General features: G+C 44.5%; 2 protein-coding genes across 8 annotated transcripts in view; one reads left to right on the forward strand and one right to left on the reverse strand.

The window, feature by feature from the left end:
* Nucleotides 1-868, reverse strand: part of ZCCHC8 (zinc finger CCHC-type containing 8) — a 43,993-nt gene extending 43,125 nt beyond the window's left edge. For both annotated transcript variants that reach the window (XM_030217542.1, XM_030217540.1), the window contains exon 1: nt 639-868. In XM_030217542.1, the coding sequence (XP_030073402.1) occupies nt 639-825 (187 nt within the window). In that variant the 5' untranslated portion in view covers nt 826-868. The remainder of the gene's footprint in view (nt 1-638) is intronic.
* A 43-nt stretch (nt 869-911) lies between these two features.
* Nucleotides 912-24,846, forward strand: part of LOC115479569 — a 50,631-nt gene continuing 26,696 nt past the window's right edge. For 2 of the 6 annotated variants that reach the window (XM_030217548.1, XM_030217543.1), the window contains exons 1-3: nt 977-1,059; nt 2,778-2,961; nt 16,994-17,123. In XM_030217548.1, the coding sequence (XP_030073408.1) occupies nt 2,842-2,961; nt 16,994-17,123 (250 nt within the window). In that variant the 5' untranslated portion in view covers nt 977-1,059; nt 2,778-2,841. The other 4 variants (XM_030217545.1, XM_030217544.1, XM_030217546.1 and 1 more) reach the window with 4 other exon arrangements.

Raw genomic sequence — 24,846 nt, forward strand, 5'->3', positions numbered from 1 at the left:
CGCTTGCAAAGAAATTTACCCAAGGAGATATACAACAAATATAACAAGATATATGTAATTTAGTGCTAAGTTACCCATTGCAGGAGGGAGACTTTTAGGCCGGTTCTGGTTTTAAACTAACATCCCAAATCAGTGTAGTATTTGTAGTCCATGATTCTATCCATTGCAGTCAGTGATGTAGGTCCCATAAAGCACCAGGGTGAGGTGGGAGAAATCCAGGACTGGCCAAAAAGACTCCTTCCTGGAATGGGTAACTTGGCAGTCACTACATGTCCATAATAATTTGCTAAAAATATCAGCACAGATCATAATTAATGGCGCACAAAGTAAATTCCACTTATATCACCGTCTTAAATATAAGCAGCTACAAGACTGTTAGTGGAGGTGCGATACACAGCAACGGGCGCTGCGTGCAGAAAGGACCACGAAAGAAATGAAACTAAAGTAGAAAGGTAAACCCTGAGGAATCGAAACTTTGAAATGTGGGTGTAGCTGGTAATCAACAGCAGACACCAAAACACAGCCGGAGTGGAAATACCTGCAGGCCGCTTGTCATCGCAGCCGCAACCAATAACCCATCAAGGCGGCCACATTTGATCTGCGGCCCGAGCGCATACAGCAATACAAGGGAAGGATATTCTCCGCTTTTAGCAGCAGGATGGTCTCCTCGCACTGCCGAAGCTTCTCCACCAGCTCCTCCGTGGACCCCACCGCTTCTTCCTCCTCTTCCTCCTGCTTGAAGCGGACGTGCACAGGTTGGGGGATGATGGTAGTGTCATCTAGCTGCTCGAAGAGCTCGCTGTCCCCAAAGTCTACCCCCGCCATCTTCCAGGCACGCAGATTCGGAGAGGGACGCAAGGGGTAAAGGTGAGAGGTGAGGCGTCACTAGTCAACGCGCACGCGCTTTTCCCGTTAGAGTTTCCAGACCAGTAGTGATTATTATGGAAGATGAAACCAAGCAAGGAGGTACAATTGTCGCAGCTCGATGACGTTTTCCTGGGTCTTAACGTCGTCGTAATCGAATCGACGCTGTTGGGGCCAATCAATGGTTTAATTTTGGTAGTGTAATATTTTATAATTTCCATCATGATTCCATTCCATCCATTAGGTCAGGTGCGTAGTTTCTTAGTTGTAGGGAGAGGGTGGTGAGCGACGGCCATCCACGGGAACTGGTGACATCTAAAACAATGAAGGAGTTCAAAAAGGTTCTCTATATAGCATGAAATGGAATAAAAGTACTGAACGTGTCCGCTCACAGTAAAACAACATTGCCACATTTTAAAGAACAAATAAATAAATACGTAGAGGGGGTAACTGTCTTGGGTGTTGGCTACAACCTAAAGACTAAAGGGAGGGAGAGAGGTGGGTATGATCCCCATGGAGTTGCACGTACGGTAAACCACGGCTGCCTTTTTTCGGCAGGCTGGTTGGGCCATTATCTTTATCTGTTATCGTTTTTACTGTGTGTTACCATGTAAAAAAAAAGTACTTCTTTATCGTTTCTTTTATTGCAGTTAATAGGAGGATAGCATACAGAAATATGAGGATGTAATAAAAGGCTAGAAAGGAGACCAGGCAGCAATGTCAGACAGGGAGGCTGATACTTTGGCCTGGATTTTGGCTGAGATTTCTGGTGTGGAGAGGTAGATCTGGGAGTCATCAGCGTAAAGGTGATACTGAAAACCGTGGGGTGAGATCAGAGTACCAAGGGAAGAAGTATAGATGGAGAAAAGAGGTCCCAGGACAGATCCCTGAGGTACACCAACTGACAGTGGGATAGAAGTAGAGGAGGATCCGCTAGAGTATACACTAAAGGTATGCTGGGAGAGATTAGAAGAAAACCAGGAATGAACAGAGCCCTGACATCCAAGTGAGGACAGTGTATCAAGGAGTAGGCTGTGATCAACAGTGTCAAAAGCAGCAGATAGATCGAGAAGGATGAGGATAGAATAGAGACCTTTGGATCTGGCCAGGAACAGATAATTGGAGACTTTAGCAAGCGCTGTTTCAGTTGAATGAAGGGGGCGAAAGCCAGATTGAAGTAGATTAAGAATAGCTTGAGATGAAAGAAAGTCAAGGCAACGGCAGTGAACAGCACAGTCAAGTATCTTGGATAGGAAAGGGAGGAGGGAGATGGGGTGATATTTGGAAGGACAGGTAGGGTCCAATGAAGGTTTTTTAAGGAGTGGTGTTACTACGGCATGTTTGAAGGCATTAGGAACAGTCGCAGTGGAAAGTGAAAGGTTGAGGATATGACAGATAAAAGGGATGGCAGTAAGAGAGATAGTGTTAAGTAGATGGGTGGGAATAGGATCAGAGGAACAGGTAGTTAGTTTTGAGGAGGAAAGAAGATGTGTAGTTTCCTCTTCAGTGATTTCAGAAAAGGAAGAAAAGGAGGCAGGGGTTGGAGGGTTGAGAAAATGGACTAAGGGAAGGAGAGGTGGAGGTGACCTGGTTGAGAATTGATGTTTAATCTTGTGAACCTTATCATGAAAGAACTCAGCTAGAATCTGGGGAGAAAGTGAAGGGGGAGTTGGAGGTGAAGGCACTTTGAGGTTTGGTCCAACTCATTCAGCATTTTTCACATATATACAAGATAAGAGAAAATGTTTAGTATACAGACCTTTTGCCATTTCATAACCATAAAAGACAGAGCTACTGTTTTAATAAACAGCTAATTAAATCCATTTAGATTGTAATTTTAAACCCATCATTTTACAATACATTTATTTGAAAGTTGCTTTGAATAGTAATCTTGTGTCATTATCCCTTTCTAGGTTCTCTATTCATAGGCTAACAGTATTTTTGCTTCCATGGTAAAGCTGTGAAAAACTGAAGGTTATGTCTCCTGAAATTTCAACACTGTATTTTCCAGAGCAGAACATTGGTAACAGGAAGCTAAGATTTTTATATCTCTGCTCTCCTGTGTCTTTCAAACTCTGCCACAAGCACCAAGCAGAGGTAGGTTTTATTTGTTTTGTATCTATTAATAAAGGGGTAATTTTATAAAACATTTTCTGCTTGTAATGTACACCATGTTTTACAAATGTACAGATGTGTGTGCTTTACAAAAGCATGTATACTTTTATGGTGTCTATATTCTGGAAATCTGAGTAGTATTACAGTGTACACATATAAAATACACATGTACATAGACAGAGTATATGCACACACCTGTACTTTCAGTGCAAGATAATGTGTATGTTATTAGGAATAGTTCTGAGAGCCTATTATATAAAGACATCTGTGTTTGCCTTTGTAAGACAGGTGGGTTTTTAAATGTTTTATTTATGAAATTTTTACAAAGTCATCACAAGTAGCACTTGTTAACAGCAACATTGAAATTACAGGAAAAAGGAAATAACAAAGAAAAAATAAACTATGAAATGAAAGAAAACAAATCCCTGACATTTCACTTTAGCCCCCAACCAAAATAAAGGGGGGCAAAATTAGTTTCATGTGAAGATGTTAATTTGACTAAACAGAAAATAAGAAAATGGTTTAAACAGAACCCTAGCTCCCCATATACACATTTTTCAGTAAGGGGGTGTTTTACTAAGGTGCGCTAGCATTTTTAGGTTGTGCTAAAAATTAGCTGGTGCTAAACGCCGAGACACCCATAGGAATATAATGGGCATCTCAGTGTTTAGTGCCAGCTGATTTTTAGTGTGAGCTAAAAACACTAGTGTACCTTAGTAAAAGACCCCCTAAGTTTCAACAACTGGCAGAGCAGCAATCCGGACAACTTCTTTAAATCTAGAAACGAAAGTAATTGAATATATACTGAACATTTGAATACTTCACCAAACGTTTACATAGATAACATAGGAAAAAAGAAGTTCCTAAAGTAATTGTTTCTTGACTCATGGCTAAGAACACTTTACGTCTCTCCGGAGTATCTCTTGCCACATTTGGATAAATCCATATTCTTTGTCCCAGTTACAGCATATTTGGATTCCTAAAGTAAAGTCTCAGTATAGCATTCACATCCTATTCAAAAACAAAGCTCACCAATAAGGTGACTCTTTCCTGAACTTCCTCAGAAGAACACTCTAGTATTGCAGAAATATCAAGAACTTGCTGATTATCTCCTTCAGGTCTAGCTCTTCTTTGAGGCAAATAATATACCTTATTCACTGGAGGAAAAGTTCTCTCTCCCATCCCAAGAACTTGTGCCAAAAAGTTCTTCCATGTAGAAATTGGAGTTTGTCCAGCTACTTTAGGAAAATTCAAAATTCTAGGCTCCTAAGTCCCATTCCTGTGAATGGCAGGACGATTTACCAATATGGCTCTGCCATCACTCTGCTCCGGGTGCTGAGCAACAGTTTCACCACCTCTAGGGGCTGCCTGTTCTCCTCCCAGCACCGATCATTGATCCTGCTCCGCCAGAGCTTTTCCTGCAGGTGCCATTTGTATCACCGCCATTGCTTCCAGGGTCATATCGGAGGAACTGGGAGCGGGGTGAGAGTCCGGACTGGAATTCCTTCTCTTTCCGAACAGTGCCAATACTCTGCCAATGGCACCTACAGCAGAGGACTGGCCTGAGACAGGAATGGGAAGAGGTTGGGCATAGCGCTGGATGTTCTGCTGGGCTGCCCCTTGCCTCGGCGCTTCTGAGCCATTTAGGTAAGAATAAAGAGAAAATCAGAAATACTGTGGGTGCTCCTCACCAGCCTCAAAATGCTGTTGCCATCTTAACTCCGCCCCCTACCAGGTGGGGTTTTTTTTTGACACGTCACATAGGTCTTTTGTTATGAAATTGCTCCCCACAAATCTAATCTTTGTTAGCTGCATTGAAGCCTCAAGGGAAAAGTAGTCTGCTTGTTAAAACTAAACTAACCTATAATTATAGATGCTTTGCTTTCTAAAGACAAAAGAGTAATAACCAGTGTGTTTTGTCTAGCAAAAAAAGGTGCTGGTACTCAAACGCTAGGCCACTCTTCAGGGGTGGGGTGATCACTGAGGGACCCACCCAACAATAGCCAGGCCCCCTGCAACCAGTCACTGAATCTATGACAAGGCAGGATTGGTGTGTAGAGCCTGAGTTCTTTCATTAAAACTTGGGGGTCCATGGGTCAATTTTAGCAGACAACAGAAAAGGTGCTGGTACTCAGTACCCCCTCAAAAAAAGCCCTGGTAATATCTCTAGTCAGCACTGTGATACTGGTCATCCAGATTAGCTAAGTATTGGGGTCGCTGTTTGTTTTAATATTTTGTTAAAATTATGGATATAAAAAATGTTCTAGAAGCGCTAGAGGCAGATGATTAGCATACTTGAAAGTGCTGCAGATTTGGAATAGCAGTGGGCTATAGGAGATCCAGTAGCCTGTGTCTTCATTATATGATGCCTCTTTGCTTTATGATGATATATGTTTGTGTGTGTAATTATATATAAAATAATGTAAATAAAATATAATAATTAGAAGAGTTCGTGGATGAGCATATGGTGTAGGGCCATTACACTGTTTGAATACTCCATTATATTTACTTGATGATATTTTTCTGTGGAGTGTTTCTTTCACCTATTTTGTTTTAAGAACTGTCACACTAACAGAACAAAGGTCAATTAAGCCCAGTATCCCGTTTCCAACAGTGGCCAATTCAGGTCACAAGTACCTGGCATTGCTTATCCTAGAAATAAGCAGTGGATTTTCCCATTTTAATAATGGCTTTTGGACTTGTCTTTTAGGAACCGATCCAAACCTTTTTATTAAACCACGCTAAGCTAACTGCTTTTACCACATTAACTGGCAACGAATTCCAGAATTTAATTACACGTTGAGTGAAGAAATATTTTCTCTGATTTGTTTTAAATTTACTACTTTGTCGCTTCATTGCGTGCCCCCTAGTCCTAGTATTTTTGGAAAGAGTAAACAAGCGATTCACATCTACCCATTCCACTCCACTCATTATTTTATATACATTTATCATATCTCCTCTCAGCCATCTTTTCTCTAAGCTGAAGAGCCCTAGCTGTTTCAGCCTTTCCTCATAGGGAAGTCGTTCCATCCCCTTTATTATTTTTGTTGCCCTTCTCTATGCCTTTTCTAATTCCACTATATATTTTTTGAGATGCGGTGACCAGAAATGCACACAGTATTCAATGTGCAGTCGAACCATGTAACGATACAAAGGCATTATAACATCCTCATTTTTATTTTCCATTCCTTTCCTAATAATACCTAATCTAATATAATAAAACGCACCGTGAACGTTCTGAAGACAACGTTCTGAAGTCACTCAAACACTTCCTGAAGGGTTCGTGGATTCGTGGTGTGAAGCCACCCAGCCGTCTCTGCCCCGCCCTTGCGTCAAACGTCATGACGTCGAGGGCGGGGAAAAAAAAAAACGGATCGCGAGGCCAGAAAAAAAAACAAACAAACTGATCGCACCCACGCACGGTGCGTTTTAGTATATTAGATTTACCTCCGTGGTGGCGGTTCCGGCAGCGTCAGGGAAGGAGGCGGCGCTCCCGACGTCTCTAGCCTTCCCTTCGCTGTGTTCCGCCTTCTTCTGACGTCAAGGATGACGTCAGAAGAAGGCAGAACAAAGCGAAGGGAAGGCTAGACGTCGGGAGCGCCGCCTCCTTCCCTGACGCTGCGCTGCCGGAACCGCCACCACGGAGGTAAATTTAAAAAGAAAAACAAAAAAAAAAGGGATGTTGGGGGGAGAGAAGAGGGTGGGCAGTAAAGTTGAACAATGGGAGCAGGAGGGCAGGGGAAAAACGACAGCATGGATGCGAAGGGGGGGGGAAGAAGAGGGCGGGCCAAGCTGGGACATGGGAGAGAGAGGAGCATGGATGCGAGGGGGGGTCATGGAAGGAAGAGAGGGGAATGGCAGGAAAAGGAAGAATGGAGGGGGCAGGGGACAGAGGAGCATGGATGGGCATGGATTGGGAGGGCAGCCCTCAGGGAGAGAGGGAAATTGCTGGAAAGGGATGAATGGAGGGGGCAGGGGACAGAGGAGCATGGATGGGCATGGATTGGGAGGGCAGGGCTCAGGGAGAGAGGGGAATTGCTGGAAAGGGATGAATGGAGGGGGCAGGGGACAGAGGAGCATGGATGGGCATGGATTGGGAGGGCAGGGCTCGGAGAGAGGGGAATTGCTGGATAGGGATGAATGGAGGGGACAGATGGGCATGGATGGATATGGATTGCAGGGCAGGGCTCAGGGAGAGAGGGGAATTGCTGGATAGGGATGAATGGAGGGGGCAGGTGACAGAGGAGCATGGATGGGCATGGATTGGGAGGGCAGGGCTCAGGGAGAGAGGGGAATTGCTGGAAAAGGATGAATGGAGGGGGCAGGGGACAGATGGGCATGGATTGGGAGGGCAGGGCTCACACTCTCTCTCTCATATACAATGTCTTTCTGACTCTCACTCTCACACACTCTGTCTCACACTGTATCATATTCACTCTCTATGTGCCACACAGTCACTCACACACTTGCTTGGTCTCATACACTCACTCTTACAGAGAATCTGTGTCTCACACACACTCTCTCTCGCACACACACACACACACACTCTCTCTCGCACTGTGTCTCACATACACACTTGCACACACTCTCATTCTCATACACACACTCTCTCACAAACACACTCACACCCAGACTCACTCTCTCTCTCTCACACACACACACTCACACTTTCACTCTGTCTCTCACACAGTCACTCTCACATACACTCTCCCAAACATACACACTCCGAGGAAAACCTTGCTAGCGCCCGTTTCATTTGTGTCAGAAACGGGCCTTTTTAACTAGTAATATAATAATTCGCACCTCCAACGTTCTGAAGCTGAGTCCGTGACAGCTTGGCAGTGAAGCCGTGTAGTGTTCGTAGGGTTCGTAATCGCCCTGCCCTCGAGGGAACTCTGTGGTTTCACTTCTGTTTCTGCAGTTCCTGCAAACAGGAAATGAGGGCATGACCAGAGGAACAGCTGAAAGAAGCGGTGTCTGTACTTGCTGCACTTCAGTGTTGCCGGACGAGCAGGAGGTAAAACTTTTTAAACAGCAGCTGCCACGTACGAAGGGCTGGGGCACCCGCACACGTCCTCCTTGCCGTCGGAGGTCAGAGAGACAGAGGGAGGGAGGCGCTTGCCGGCGGAAATGGGAGGGGGGAGCGCGGACATTGGAGGAGAGGGGGGGTCCTGAGACGAGAGAGGGGGGTCCTGAGACAAGGAGGGGGGGAGAACGTTAATGGCAGAAGGTCATTACCTTGCTAGCGCCCGTTTCATTTCAATGAGAAACAGGCTTTTTTTTTACTAGTTTCCTAATAATACCTGATATCAAGTCCAGATCCTCAGTATGTTCTGTTTCCAGCAGGTGAATGGACACATTTTCCATAGAAACATGACGGCAGATAACGGCCAAATGGCTCATCCAGTCCACCCTTCCTCAGTACCCACTAACTCCTCCTGTTCCTAAGGGATCCTACGTGGCTGTCCCACGCTTTCTTAAATTCTGACACAGTTTTTGTCTCCACGACCTGCACCGGGAGACTATTCCACGCATCCACCACCCTTTTCATGAAAGAGTATTTTCTTAGATTCCTCCTAAGCCTATTTCCTCTTAACGTCATCCTATGCCCTCTCATTCCAGAGTTTTTCTTCATTTGAAAAAGGCTAACCTCCTGTACATTAACGCCACTGAGGTATTTATGCATCTCTATCATATCTCGTCTTTCATGCCTTTCTTTCAGCGTATACATGTTGAGGTTCATGAGCCTATCACTCTATGTTTTATGACCGAGACTGCTTATTAATTTGGTAGCTGCCCTCTGGACCGACTCCATTCAGTTTATATCTTTCTGTAGGTGCGGTCTCTAGAGTTGCACGTAGTACAATATATGGGGCCTCACCAGAGACTTTCACAAGGGCAGTATATGTCTTTTATCCTGCTGGTCATCCCTCTCCTTATGCACCCAAGGATCTTTCTGGCTTTGACTGTTGCCTTTTCTACCTGTTTAGCCACCTTAAGATCAGTAGGCACAATCACCCCCATGTCACGCTCTTCTTTTGTACACAGAAGCACTTCATCCCCTATATTGTGCCCTTGGATTCTTGTAATCCAAGTGCATGACCCTGAATTTCTTAGCATTAAATCTTAGTTGCCAGTTATTGGTCCATTCTTCAAGCTTCGCTAGATCCTCCTTCATGCCATCCACACCCTTTGGGGTGTCCACCCTATTACAGAGTTTGGTATTGTCTGCAAAGAGACAAACCTTACTAGACAGCCTTGTGCAATATCACTCACAAAGATGTTAAAAAGAGCTAGCCCAAGGACTGACCCCCTGCGGTACACCACTGATAACATCCCTTTCCTTACAGCAAGCTCTATTTACCACTACCCTCTGTCTCCTCCCATTTAACCATTTTTTAAAATGTCTTTATTGAAGAATGGTACACACAGAGTTCATATTAAGTAAAGTGATATCAGACAGCTGAACAATTGTTTCGGTAGAACAACTGCATTTGAATACTAACTACCCTTGTGTGCCATTCACATTTTGTTTATTTAGCCCCCAACCAGTTCCCCAAATCTCCCCCAACCCTTCCTCCCCTTACTCCGTGCCCATTGGGGGAGGCAATGGCTGTCTTCCCAGATGCTCCTGCATTTCCTTCCTTTCTTCGAAGGACGGGAAGCGATGAGGAGGCGAGCCAGCCTGCCTGCCTGCTGCTTTTGCTGCCAGTTTGCCGCGACTTCGGGTAAACTAAAGATTTCAAGGCAGGGAGCACGGGTGCACGAAGAGAAAGTCAAGGAGCTGAGGGAGGGCGGCAGGGGAGGGGGGGCTGTGGTTTGAACAAATTGCTGGACATGGCGGGGAGGGGAGGAGAATTGCTGAACATGGGGGGGCAGGAGAGCAGTTGAGAGAGGAGATTTGCTGGATATGGAGGGGAGGAGAGAGAAGAGAATCGCTGGACATGGATTTGAGGGGAAGGCAGGGAAGCGAGAATTGCTGTACATGGATAGGAGGGGAGGGCAGGGGAGAGAGGAGAATTGCTGGACATGGAGGGGAGGGCAGGGGAGAGGAGAATTGCTGGACGTGGAGGGGAGGGCAGGGGAGAGGACAATCGCTGGACATGGATGGCAGGGGAGGACGGGGCAGAGGAGAATCGCTGGACATGGGAGGGCAGGGGAGAGAAGAGACATGCTGGACATGGATGGAGGGCAGGAGATAGAGGAGAATTGCTGGACATGGATGAATGGAGGAGTTGGCAGGGAGAGAGGAGAAATGCTGGACTTGGATGGAGGAGAGGGGAGTGAGAATTATTGCTTTATATGGATACAGGGGAGGGAAGAGAGAGGAGAAATGCTGGACATGGAGTGGAGGAGAGAGGGAAGTGCTGGATATTGATGGAGGAGAGGAAAAGAAAAAAGAAGAAGATGCACATGGATGAAGATGGGGGAAAGGGAAGAGAGGAGAAAAACTGCACATGGATGGAGAAAATAGGCAAAAGTTGGATCCACGTTATACCTCCTCCAGTCAATTCCATGGAGGAGGACCCAGCTTTTACTTATGGATGTAGGGCAAGAAATGAAGAAGAAAGGAGGAAAGTAAAGAAATAAATGGAAAGGAAGCCCTGGAAACGGAGTTAAGAGAACAGATAGAGAGCAGCAGAATCAGAGACTGGGACCAATATGGATAGAAAAACAAAGTCATCAGACAACAAAGGTAGAAAAAAATCATTTTATTTTCATTTTAGTGTTTGGAATATGTCCAATTTGAGAATTTACATCTGCTGTCTTATTTTGCACTGGGTATACTGGAGCTGTAACAGCTTACAGAAATTATTTATAATGGAAAAAATCACGTTATTTCTTTCTCCTATACTAGTATAATATTTTCTTGGATGTTGTTTTGATTTTGTACCAGGGAAAAGGTTGGATATCCCTGGTTAGGTAAGGTGTCTTAATTTAGACTTTTGTAATCCATTTTATAGTTTGTACACTGTCTTTAGTATTTTCAGTTTGATACAGATATTAGGTGATTCAACATAGCATTGTCTCTTTTTGTACCTGGAGTTATTTTTTGGAATTGGATAAAAGATGATGCTGTACCATAAGCATAAGCCCTTTTGGCATTAGTTTTAATAGAATTGTGTTAATTACACGTGTTCTATTGATTTGTAAATGTTTTAATAGACAATAGGAAGCTGCTGCTGTTATATAATCCTTTTTGGCATACGTTTTAACAAATTCCTTTTATCTGTATGTGATTTATTTTTTCTTGTATGTTTTGAAAGATCAAAGAGAATTATATATGTACTTTTTTTAACTTGATTTGTTTGTTCTTGCTTTTAATAATTTGTTTTATTTTTTTAAATATTTTAATGATTTATTCTTTTAAGATTTGTGCTATGTTTTTATTTTAATTAGTTGTTGTTTACCCCTGATGCAGCCTTTTTGGTGAAAGGTGGCCACGTCAGGAATTGGTTCAATAAAGACTGGTTTGGAGGATTCTTAGTCAGTCCAGAACAACAGAGCTAACAAACTAAGGGTCCTGTTTACTAAGCCACGCTGTAGGCATGCAAACGTTTTGGCGTGCGTTAAAAATTAGCATGTGCTAACACTAGAGATACCCATACGAATATAATGGGTGTCTCTATCATTAGCGCATACTAATTTTTAGTGCATGCTAAAAAGTTAGCGAGCCTACAAGCGCGTCTTAGTAAACAGGGCCCTAATAAGTGGTAAAATTTTTAAACAGCAAATAGTAACAGGTATAATAAGGATTTCATGTTGGATGTAACTGAACACCTTTTACTACCCAAGTAGTACCTGGAGAGATCAGGAAAAGTAACTGCTCATAGGAATTGAACAGGTTCTCAGTGCAGAGGTCTAGTTCCTCTACACTCCAATTCAGACTGTTCTAGCGCATTTTGGTCTAGGTCTTTGGCTTCAGGGCCAGTCAGGGCACAGATCATTAGCACTAAGGGTGTTTGGCCAATGGCACTGCAGGTTACTTTTCTCCTCAGGGGTTTTTCTCTTTTGTTTAGGGAAGGTAAGCTACAAAGAAAATAGACTTTTGCTACAGCTTTAATGTAGGGGTCAAACATGACCTGCTGGCCAATCAAAGGAAATGCACTGAAGGGGAAAAAGTGTCATAAGGCAACAATATACATCACAAAGCAAGAAAGTCCCCAGTTTCACCACAGAAGTATTGTCTGTTTTGAAATTTGAGGATGACCCTACGGACGCTCTGCGTATTGTAGATCCATTGATTAAAGAGATCCGTAGGTCTTCTTGTTCCTTTCTTATGCATCAGGACATCTGGGATATTACTCACACTCGGTGAAATTCATTAGATGCGCCCTTTAGTGTGGCAGAATCCATGATTCAGTTGTATTCTATTCCAAAGCAGGATAGGGAGTCTTTTTGCTTGTGGTCGATGCTGTAGTTTCTGCGGTTACTAAGAGAAATACAGTTCCGGCTGATGGAGACACAACCTTGAGAGATCCTCAGGATTGTAGAATGGAAGTTCTTAAGCAGAACTTTGATGTGGTGGCATTGGCTGGCAGTCTAGTGGTCAGAGCTCGTTTTAAGTAGTTGGAGCATGTGTTGGACAGGACTTTGGGCGACCTAGCCTTAGTAGATCAGGAGCTGGTTAAACTCGAGATTGGTTTTCCTTGGTTCTTCCTTTTTATGTGATGCCCTATATGATCATCTTTGAGCTTCGGCTAAGTCCATGGCGCTGAGGTTTCCTTTAGGAGGTCCTTATGGTTATGGGGCTGGTTGGCAGATGTGATCTTTAAGTCGAAGCTGGGGAAATTTCCATTTAAGGGTTCTCTGCTGTTTGTTGATGAGCTGGACAAGCTTGTCAAGAGCCTTTTGGAGACCAAGGTTCCCAGGCTCCCAGAGTACAGACCTAGGACTTTGGGCAGAGACGCTTAAGTACTGTGACACTTTAGGGATGCTCATAGGTATAGGCCTGGTAAAGTTGGTGGTGACCAGCGTGGTAGATTTTTTTAGCAGACACAGTCCTTTCATGTTGGCCGACAAGGGGGCCTGATTCGAGTTCCTTGCCGTCCCTGCTTGGCTGTTCTTCCCAATGAAGATGTCCAGGTCTAGTTCCTGGAAGCAGTGGGGGCAAGGTTGAGAGAGTTTTTCCAGAGCTGGACCCTTATCACCGACGATCAGTGAGTTCTGAAGATTGTTCATGACGGGTATGCCTTGGAATTCGATTGGCCCCTGCCGGGATGCCTTTGTTCAGATTCCTTGTTGAGCCCCGTTGGAAAACAAGGGCCATCATGGAGACTCTAGACAGATTAATCCAGCTGCAGGCGGTGCTTTTGGTTCCTCGCAGAGAGATGGGCACCAGGTGATATTCGATTTATTTTGTGGCTCCAAAGAAAGAGGGTTCCTTTAGCCTATTTGGGGTCTGAAAGGGGTTAATTGGGCTCTCAAGGTGCCTTTTTTTCCATATGGAGACTTTGTGGTCAGTCCTAGTGGTTGTTCGGCCCAGAGAGTTTCTCATTTCTTTGGATCTGATGGAGCCTTATTTTCATATTCACATCCAGCAGGGGCACCAGAGATTCCTTTGTTTTCAGTTTTGGGGGGAATTTCTATGCTTCTTTGTTTTCCTTGTGGTCTGGCTATGGCCCCTCATACCTTTTCAAAGGTGATGGTGGTGGTGGCAGCACTGCAGAAGGAAAGCATCGCGGCGCACGCATATCTGGACGATTGGCTGATTCAGGAGAGCAGCAAGGCCATGGCTCGGGTAGTTTGCATAGTAGCTTGCATGTTGCAGTCCTTGGGCTGGGTGGTCAACTTAGTGAAAAGTCAGTTGAGTCTGTTTCGATACCAGGGTGAGGTAGATCTTCCTCCTCGAGGTCCAGATTTAGAAGATTCAGGCCAGGTTTGGGCCTTGCTTAATTCCAGATGCCTGCCTGACAGGGATTTTCTTCAGACACTGGGTTCCATGGCGGTGTCCTTGAAGGTAGTTCAGTGGGCCAGGCGCACATGAGGCCTCTGCTGCAAGCTCTCCTTTCCAAGTGGTTCACGTAAACTCACTCCCTGGAGGGTGGATCCTTCTGGGGAGTCTGTCACCTCTAACCTGGTGGTTGCAGCAGCACAGTCTTTCTAAGGGCAGGAGCTGGTATCCACCACAGTGGACAGTGGTAACCACAGATGCCAGTCTCGAGAACTGAGGAGCTCATTGGGGCATGTGGCTCAAGGCCTCTGTGCTTCAGAGGAATCTCAGTGGGCAATCAATCACCTGAAAACCAGGACGATACTTCTGGTGCATCTCTCCTTCCGGATCTGCTGTAGAGGAAGGCTGTTCAAGTGCTATTAGACAGTGCCACTGTGGTGGCCTATGTCAGTTGTCAAAGAGGGGACCAGGAGTCCACACTTGGCGGAAGAGGCTGCATGGCGCCATCTGGAAGACCTGTCCGCTGTCCTTAGCAGACACATACTGGATCTGGAGGAATGGAACTTGGACACACCATTTTCAAACTCCTGGTGGACAAGTAGGGTTACCTGGTGATTGATTAGATGGTGTCCTTTCTCGATGCTCACGTTTCAAGCTTCTTCAGTCACAGGAGAAATGGCAGTTTGGCGGGCTTAGATGCCCTAGCTCAGGAGCAGCCCTTGTCAAGTCTTCTCTATGCGTTTTCTCCATGGCCTCTGGTAAGTCAGATTCTTCTGAGAATTAAGCGTTATCGGGGAAAGATGATTCCGGTGGCGCCAGATTTGTTTTGGAGAGATTGCTGGTTCAGAGTCTTGTGTTGATGCCAGACCCATCTCCATTTTGTCTTATGGCTTGGCTCTTGAGTGGACTGGTTTAAGGAAGTGACGTTATTCCAACAGAGTTGTTTCCAGTCTTCTTCACTCTAGGAAGTGTTCTTCCTTTCTGGCTTATATCTGGGTGTGGTGTGTTTGAGGTCTTGCGTTTGGAGCATTCCATCCATCCCTTTGAATCTTCAGTGCTACAGATTTTAGAATTTCTACAGGATGACTTGGATAAGGGGCTTGTCCTGTTGTTTCTTAAGGTGCAGGTTGCAGCCTTGGTGTGTTTTAGAGGTTTGTTGAAAGTAGAGCCTTGGCTTCTGAATGTGTCATGGTTCGTTTTCTCGGAGCGGTGCATCTAATCTGGCCTCCAGTTCAACCCTCTGTTCCCTCCTGGGATCTTAATCTCATTTTGACAGTACTGGTTTCTGTTCCCTTTGAGCCTCTTGTGGATAGTTCCCTGAAGGATCTCACCTTGAAGACAGTATTCTTGGTGACCTTAACGTCCGTGTGGCGGATCTCTGAGTTGCAGGCATTGTGTGGTCAGGAACCTTTTCTGATGTCTTCTAAGAAAAAGGTGGCCTTCGGGTTGTTACATCCTTTCTTTCCAAGGTGGTGTCTTCTTTCCATGTTAATTTAGCCAGTGACCCTTCTGGTTTTGGGAGAGGCCAAGGGGTCGGACGTTCAGCGTCAGTTGTACCAGCTTGATGTTCATTGAGCATTGCATATGTATGTATGTAGGACTCAGGAGTTTCAGTGTTTGGACCGATTGTTCGTTCTTTTGGGTGGACATAGAAAAGGAGAAGCAGTGTCTATTTAGACTATTGAGCATTGGATTAAGGAAGCTATTGTGGTGACTTATCTGCTGAAGGGATGACAAGTGCCCTTAGAACTTAAGGCTCATTCCACGAGAGGTCAGGTGGAGAAGTCTCTAGCAGTGGCATACCAAGGGGGGGTGCAGTCCGCCCCGGGTGCACGCCGCTGGGGGGGTGCCGCGTGCCTGTTGGCCGAGTCCGCTTGTTCCCTCCCTGCTGCTCCCTCTGCGCGGAACAGGTTACTTCCTGTTCCGGGGCAGAGGGAGCAGCAGGGAGGGAACGAGCGTACTTGGCCAACAGGCGCGCGGCACCCCCCCCCCCCCCCCAAGCAGGTAAAAATGCACCCGGGGGGGGGGGGGGTGTAATTTTGCCAGTGGGGGGGGGGGGGCGCGCTGCACCCGGAGGGGGTGCATCGGCGATCCGCCCCGGGTGTCAGGCAGCCTAGGAACGCCACTGGTCTCTAGTTCCACCTCTGAATATTTGTAAGGTGGCTGTTTGGTCATCACTACATACCATAAACAACCTGCATGTGGCAGTGAATTTCAGTTGGAGGGAGTCCTTCAACATTCAGAAATTCACAGTGTGTTGTTTAAATTGCACCAAGTGCTCAGTGCAAGCTTCCATTTCACAAGCAATAGCAAAACAGCCTCTTCACATAGACACTGCTTGCCAAATGAGATGAAGCAAGATATTTCAAATAACAAGTTAACATAAGTACATAAGTAATGCCATACTGGGAAAAGACCAAGGGTCCATCGAGCCCAGCATCTTGTCCACGACAGCGGCCAATCCAGGCCAAGGGCACCTGGCAAGCTTCCCAAACGTACAAACATTCTATTCATGTTGTTCCTGGGATTTTGGATTTTTCCAAGTCCGTTTAATGCTTCTATTAAGTGGAGGCAGTACTTTTCATTTAGTCCTGGTAATTTGCACAGAGCTGTATATGTGTGAAATTTTTATTAAAAAACATTTTCCATGTGTAAAACGTGTTTTAAATGTGGAAGTTTTATAACGCTTCCCCCAAGTTGTCCATATTTCAAAAGAGATTTTCCCTAAGTGTAGAAAAAGAGCTCTTTAGTGTGTAGTTTCCCCAACGCATGAGATATTTTAAGAATCTCATTGCACAGTATTTTGAGTCTGATAGTCACATGTGAACAATAAAAAGAAGTTTGCCAGTATGAAAACCAGTCTTAAATATGCTTAAAATGGAGTGCCTCCAAATGCCGTACAATAAGAAGCCTGAAATGTCTTTTTTTGTGCATGTGATTAATTTTGGATTAAAGCAGTGGAATATATTGTAAAGCAAATATTGTCAAATCTAATGGAATAATTAAATTGTCCAGAAGAAAATTGCTAACATTTACAAATTCGTTAGTAGAATAAAAGCTTTTTTTCTTACCATAAAAGATTTAACATTGATTTGTGGTACATGTGGCATTATTCTTTAGGAGTACATGATTCCCCTATTTCTAGGGGCTGATGTGGTCACACGGACAGGAATAAGAACGGAGAACCATCCAAAAGTTCATGCAAAGTTCGCAAAGAAAGGCTTGGCGACAAAGCTAAACTTCGATCACAGTTAAGTAACGTTAATTGACTTATATGAACAATTTAAAAATATTAATTATAAAGTTATCTCGTTGTCTACTTAACATAGTGACTCAGAAACTGTGCCAAAATGCACCGTGTGCGTGGCAGAATGGAAGAGAGACTCAGAAATTGCACTGCATGAGAGAGAGACAAGGAAGCAGTGTGTGTGCAGTGGAATTGGAGAGAGACTCAGAAGCTACGCCATGTGGGAGAGAGACTAGGAAGCAGTGCTAGAGGAGTTGCCAGGAACGCCTCTAAGATGAGTTAGGAGGATTCTTCCAGTGAGTCATGGAAGTCTCGAAGAGCTCGAAAATGCGAGTTTCCCCCTAATTCCTGCACTGCTGTGCCAAGAAACTGAAAATCCAGCAGTAGAGGTAAATGAAGGGGGAGGGGTGGGCCCACATTTTAAAAAAGGGCCAGTGTTAAAAGGTCTCCATCTGTGTTAAGACTTTTATGCATTAAATACCCACCCCTACTTAGGAGTGACTTTCAGTCAGAATTTGACTCTTTGAACGCATGTTTCTCATGTAGTCCAGCAGAGTTTTCACAAATTGTGCATGATTTACACCGTTTGGAACCTCTCTTCCATTTCTGTCGTGAGGGTTTTGTTTTGACACATTCTTTGGTTATTACCCGGCTTGATTATTGGAACACATTCTATAATGGTATGTGTCAAAAGAAGCTTAAATGGTTGCAGATAGTCCAAAATATGACTATAAAGTTATTATCAAATTCGGTTAAATATGATCATGTCTCATCTCCCCCCTCTTAAAGGAGGCACATTGGCTCCCTATTTCTCATAGAGTTCATTAAAAAACTCATTGTTTTACTTTTTAAGGCTTATCATACTAGCCGTCCTTCCTATCTAGCCAATTTATTGACTCCTTATGTGCCTGGGCGATTATTAAGATTAGGTTCCCATCAGTGTTTGGTCATTCCTTCATTTTGGTTTTACGGCCTTGAATCACTATGAATTAAGATGCTCTCCCATCGTATTTACGACTAGAGAAATCTTTCCAGGTATTTAAGTGATTGCTTAAAGCTTTTTTATTTCAGGCCACTTTTCAGTCCTGATATGGGTTCTTTTTCTTGCCTTCATTGGTCTGCTCCTGGGGACTAGAGTATTCAGCGTTGAATGAAATTATGAATTGACATTTGGTTCTATGTGGTGTGATCCTGTTTTTTAATTCTGTCCTATTTTTATGGTGTTTTTTTCTTTTATTTATTGTATATATATTATGACTTGTAAACCGCTCAGGGGCTCATTCTAATGGGCGGCATATCAAAATTTTAATAAACTTGTAAAACTTGGAGGAGAGTTTTCATGGAATCGGAGGTAGGGTATTATTATGGATTAAGAACTGGTTGAAAGATAGGAAGCAGAGAGTAGGATTGCGTGGCCAGTATTCTCAGTGGAGGAGGGTAGTTAGTGGGGTCCCGCAGGGGTCTGTGCTGGGTCCGTTGCTTTTTAATGTATTTATAAATGACCTAGAGATGGGAATAACTAGTGAGGTAATTAAATTCGCCGATGACACAAAATTATTCAGGGTCGTCAAGTCGCAGGAGGAATGTGAACGATTACAGGAGGACCTTGCGAGACTGGGAGAATGGGCGTGCAAGTGGCAGATGAAGTTCAATGTTGACAAGTGCAAAGTGATGCATGTGGGTAAGAGGAACCCGAATTATAGCTACGTCTTGCAAGGTTCCGCGTTAGGAGTTACGGATCAAGAAAGGGATCTGGGTGTCGTCGTCGATGATACGCTGAAACCTTCTGCTCAGTGTGCTGCTGCGGCTAGGAAAGCGAATAGAATGTTGGGTGTTATTAGGAAGGGTATGGAGTCCAGGTGTGCGGATGTTATAATGCCGTTGTATCGCTCCATGGTGCGACCGCACCTGGAGTATTGTGTTCAGTACTGGTCTCCGTATCTCAAAAAAGATATAGTAGAATTGGAAAAGGTACAGCGAAGGGCGACGAAAATGATAGTGGGGATGGGACGACTTTCCTATGAAGAGAGGCTGAGAAGGCTAGGGCTTTTCAGCTTGGAGAAGAGACGGCTGAGGGGAGATATGATAGAAGTGTATAAAATAATGAGTGGAATGGATCGGGTGGATGTGAAGCGACTGTTCACGCTATCCAAAAATACTAGGACTAGAGGGCATGAGTTGAAGCTACAGTGTGGTAAATTTAAAACGAATCGGAGAAAATTTTTCTTCACCCAACGTGTAATTAGACTCTGGAATTCGTTGCCGGAGAACGTGGTACGGGCGGTTAGCTTGACGGAGTTTAAAAAGGGGTTAGATAGATTCCTAAAGGACAAGTCCATAGACCGCTATTAAATGGACTTGGAAAATTCCGCATTTTTAGGTATAACTTGTCTGGAATGTTTTTACGTTTGGGGAGCGTGCCAGGTGCCCTTGACCTGGATTGGCCACTGTCGGTGACAGGATGCTGGGCTAGATGGACCTTTGGTCTTTCCCAGTATGGCACTACTTATGTACTTATGTACTTATGTCCTTTCCTTTTCTCTGAGTTTGCTTTCTACAATACAGGCTCATGCTGTGGTCTGCATTTTTGATGTACTTTGGGACTCATTTTCAAAGCACTTAGACTTGCAAAGTTCCATAGTAACCTATGGAACTAAGTTTAGTGCTTTGAAAATACGCCTCCATGTCTCCTCCTGGCAGTCAGTTGGTATGCAGCTCACTGCATTGGCCATTGGGAGGAGTAGCCTGATGGTTAGTGCAGTGAGCTGAGATTCTGGGGAACTGGGTTAGATTCCTACTGCAGCTCCTTGTGACTCTGGTGCAAGTCACTTAATCCTCCATTGTCCCAGGTAGAGAAATAACACACCCACATTGGCAGTGCTGCTTATGTCTAGTAGCGCTATAGAAATGATAAGTAATAGTAGTTCTGCATTCATGTAGTTCAGTTGTCACTTATTCTCCTGAGCTGTTCTCATTCTCCTGCTCCACTGCTATTTTGTTTTCATTTCTCATGGCTTTCATGGGCTCAAGAGAGTTTAGCCTTATGGCTTCAGCTAGTTTGTCAACTTCTTTGGCTCAGCTTATTTAGTACATAAGTATTGCCATACTGGGAAAGACCAAAGGTCCATCGAGCCCAGCATCCTGTTTCCAACAGTGGCCAATCCAGGTCACAAATACCCGGCAAGATCCCAAAAATGTACAAAACATTTTATACTGCTTATCCTAGAAATAGTGGATTTTCCCAAGTCCAGTTAATAAAGGTCTATGGACTTTTCCTTTAGGAAGCCGTCCAAACCTTGTTTAAACTCCGCTAAGCTAACCGCCTTTACCACATTCTCTAGCAACGAATTCCAGAGTTTACACGTTGAGTGAAGAAAAATTTTCTCCGATTCGTTTTAAATTTACTACATTGTAGCTTCATCACATGCCCCCTAGTCTTAGTATTTTTGGAAAGCGTGAACAGATGCTTCACATCTACCCGTTCAACTCCACTCATTATTTTATAGACCTCTATCATATCTCCCCTCAGCCGCCTTTTCTCCAAGCTGAAGAGCCCTAGCTGCTTTAGCCGTTCCTCATAGGGAAGTCGTCCCATCCCCTTTATCATTTTTGTCGCCCTTCTCTGCACCTTTTCTAATTCCACTGTATGTTTTTTGAAATGCGGCGACCGGAATGGAACACAATATTCAAGGTGCGGTCACACCCTGGAGCGATACAAAGGCCTATTAGCTAAGCTTAACATCATAGGGATCCACCCCAGGATACTGAGGGAGGTCAGAGAGGTTCTGGTGGGTCCTCTTAAAGATTTGTTTACTAAACCCTTGGAGACGGATAGGTTCCGTGGGATTGGAGAAGAGCGGATGTGGTCCCGCTTCACAAAAGTGGTGATAGGGAAGAAGCTGGAAACTACAGGCCAGTAAGCCTCACTTCGTTTATTAGAAAAGTAATGGAAGCGATGCTGAAGGAAAGGATAGTGAATTTCCTGGAAGCCAATAAGTTGCAAGATCCGAGACAACATGGTTTTACCAAAGGTAAATCGTGCCAAACGAATCTCATTGAATTCTTTGACTGGGTGACCGGAGAATTGAATCATGGACGTGCTATAGATGTAACCTACTTAGATTTCAGCAAAGCTTTTCACACAGTTCCCCACAGGAGGCTCTTGAATAAACTTGACAGGCTGAAGATAGGACCCGATGTGGTGAACTGGATTAGGAACTGGTTGACGGACAGACGCCAGATGGTGGTGGTTAATGGAATTCGCTCAGATGAGGGAAAGGTGAGTAGTGGAGTGCCTTAAGTGTCTGTGCTGCCTGTTTCCACTATGTGCTGTGAAAGGGGTTTCTGTCTAATGAATTTTGTGAAAAACAGATTCAGATCATCAATGCAAACAGAAAGCTTAAATGACTTGTTGATGATTGACATGAATGGCTCCTCCTTGATGGAATTTGATGCTTCAAAAGTTTTGGACAACAATTTTCCCAAAATAAGAAATCTTTCATTATTAGTCAGTGCTAAATTCAGCAGCTCACTAAGTTTCTTTTCCTTTCCGAGGACTTTGAATTCATACTATTCATTACAAACAGCTTGTATACATTCATTATGTATTTGGTGGTGAACGTTGTTTCTGGAATTGTTGAACCAATGTTGTTATTTCACTAACACCATAATTACTCTTCCAGACTGGTTCCTGGTGGACAAGCAAAAGTATCAAAAACTCTGGTATGAGGCAAGATGGCGGCCAAGTGAGACGCAAGTGAAGTCACTCCAGACCTACCTCTCAACGTTTCCTAGTAACCCATTTTCCCGATGCCAAAAAGAAGGGGCAGACAGCACCTTATCCCTGCGGCGCAATCTGCACCTTTGGTGGGAACACTGGACCGTTTTCTCCAATCGAGTGCTGCGACGGGAGTTTGGGGAGAGGTCTGCCACTCTCCCGGCTTGAAGCAGAAACAACTCTCAGCCTTGAGACGCACAAGCCCCCTCCAATGCCGGTGGCAACCCCGTGTCAGGCTTCTCACGGAAGCACAGGGTTTGTGAGCCCTTGGACCACTGCTGTGGAATGGCAGTGATAGGCAAAACCAGAGGCAAGGCAGAACAGGACTGGAACCCCGGACTGGAGTTGCAGTAGAGGCAAACAAGCTGGGACAGGCAGAGCAGGAACAGCTAGACTTCACCTGCGCTTGACCGCCGTTCCCCAGGAGTTGAGCCCCTGGGTGCAGGTGGCCGGCAGGAATTACAGGGCAGAAACTGGATACTAACAGGAAACACACAGCAGAATCAGGACTAAAAGCTGCCAGGCAGCTACTAAGGCAGAAACTCAGACAGGTGAGAGTCAGGACTGAAAGCTGCCAAGCAGCCACTAAAAAGAAACACAGACACAAGAGAAGGAAATGCAGTGGAGGAGTGGCCTAGTGGTTAGGGTGCTGGACTTTGGTCCTAAGGAACTGAGTTCGATTCCCGGCACAGGCAGCTCCTTGTGACTCTGGGTAAGTCACTTAACCCTCCATTGCCTGCCGCATTGAGCCTGCCATGAGTGGGAAAGCGTGGGGTACAAATGTAACAAAAAATAAAAAAAAATAAAAAAAAACAAGACTAGGAACTAAGCAATAAAACCAAAGCTAACTACACACAAACAAACTAGAACCAGGCAAGAAACTCAGACTAGAACTGGACTAGGCAGAAGTGCACAGAGCACACCCACATACCAGAGACCTTAGACGATGTAAAGGCAAACACAGAAGTTTCCAGGTGGCTAATAAAGCCCATCAGCAGCTGAAGTTCAGCTGCAGGAATCACAAGGCAGGTACGGGTGCTGTTCAGGCACAAACAAGAAAAGCAAGTCTGGCAGCCTGGAAGATCTGGACTGGTCTGGGCTGAAGTCTGGAACGTGTGACAGTTCATAGCAGCCACTGGTTCAGGCCACCAGAGGGCGAGGTGAGCACAGACAAGGAAACAGTCACCACCGTGACACCCCGAGAGCGGCTCTGGAGACGCTGGATGCCAAAGTGCCAACAGGGTCTCCGGACACGGGCGCTGCCTCGAATGTGGAATTGCCGACTTTCCCCGCGTTTGGAACTGTGGGTGACGGAGGGGAGAATAACCTTGGAGGAAGCCAGCTTGCATTTAAAAGTCAGCCATTGATGGAACCTTTCAGTTGAACTTCGATTATCACGTAAGTCCTTTGTACCACAGAAATCAGAGACTATTACTTTGGACACAATTTGGTAAGCCCTAGTGGGCTTAGAAGCTTCCTTTTCACAGAAATTTTATTCAGTGACTCAATACTTTAATCAAATGTCTGAAAAAATTCCAGCATTGGATAGAAAAATTACAGCCATGGGTAATGATGTGGAAAAAAATACTAAGACTATACAAGATTGTCAACGGGTCCAAATTAGTTTGATTAAGGAGAATCTTTACCTTCAAAATAGGATTGAAATCCTGGAAAATTATCAAAGATCTAATACCCTTAGGCTTATAAACTTTCCTAAGCAATTATCAATCTCACCACGTATAACCTTTAAAAAATATTTAACAGAGGTTCTGAAAATCCCTGAACAGTCACATCCTCCTATATCCAAAATATACTATACTAGGAAAAAATGCCCGTTTCTGAGCGCAATGAAACGGGCTCTAGCAAGGGGCCCCCTCCCTCCGTCCCTCCGAGCTACTTGCCTTGTTCGGGGTTGGCGTTCGCCTGGCGTTTCGGCCCTCCGAGTGTTATAGCTCCGCCCTCGACATGACGTTTTGACGCGAGGGCGGTGCAGACTGTCCTTCGGAGTTACTTGCATTGTTCGGGGTTCGCGTTCGCCTCGCGTTTCGGCCCTCCGAGTGTTATAGCTCCGCCCTCGACGTCATGACGTTTTGACGCGAGGGTGGTGCAGACACTCCAGGGCACACTGGATATCTCGGGCACCTCAACTTCCGTGGAGGCTTCAGAACGTTGGGGTTGCCTTTTATATAGAGAGATTTCACCTTTTTTGAAGAAAGAATTAGACCAAGGAAATAGAATTGATGTTCCTGCTGAAACTCTAGATCTGAACGTAACACAAATTCTTGAGGATGATAGAGTGGGACTGACAACTGCTACACTTAAAGTAACTTTTATTTTACAACTTGATAGAGACTGGATACTTAAGCAATTTTTTCTAAACAGAGATAAACATTTTCTTGAATGCAAAATAATGTACCCAGATGTCTCTAAAACTACTCAGAAGAAAAAGCAAGAGTTTCTTAAACTGCACCCAAAAGCTTTGCAGCTGGGCGCTTTGTTTTGGTTAAAGTTTTCCTGCAAATGTGTTCTAAAGTTGAACTCTGTTAAATATATATTTTTTGACTCTAAACAATTGAACTCTTTTCTGGATTCCAAGATCGCTTGCTTACCTACGCTACAGCCAAGGAATATAATAACTTTGACGCCGTGAAAATTATATAGATCACTCAAACTTCTTCTCTGCCGCCTTTTTCTTTAATTTCGTTAAAATTAGAATTGTTTTTCCTATGTATTGAGGAATTGCTTCCTTATAGTGGACTAAAGATGAGCAATAGTCATGATTATATATAATGTAACAATTAGTTTCCTAAGTTCTGTAATGACTTATAGTCACCTATTCTGATTTCAAGGTTTGTACTTGGAAAAAATTTGTAAATGTAATAAAATAAAATTTAAAAAAACAAAAACAAAAAACTCTGGTATACCTTTCAGTTCTTCCATAATGACTTA

This window comes from Microcaecilia unicolor, chromosome 11, assembly GCF_901765095.1.
Source record: "Microcaecilia unicolor chromosome 11, aMicUni1.1, whole genome shotgun sequence".
NCBI lineage: Eukaryota > Metazoa > Chordata > Amphibia > Gymnophiona > Siphonopidae > Microcaecilia > Microcaecilia unicolor.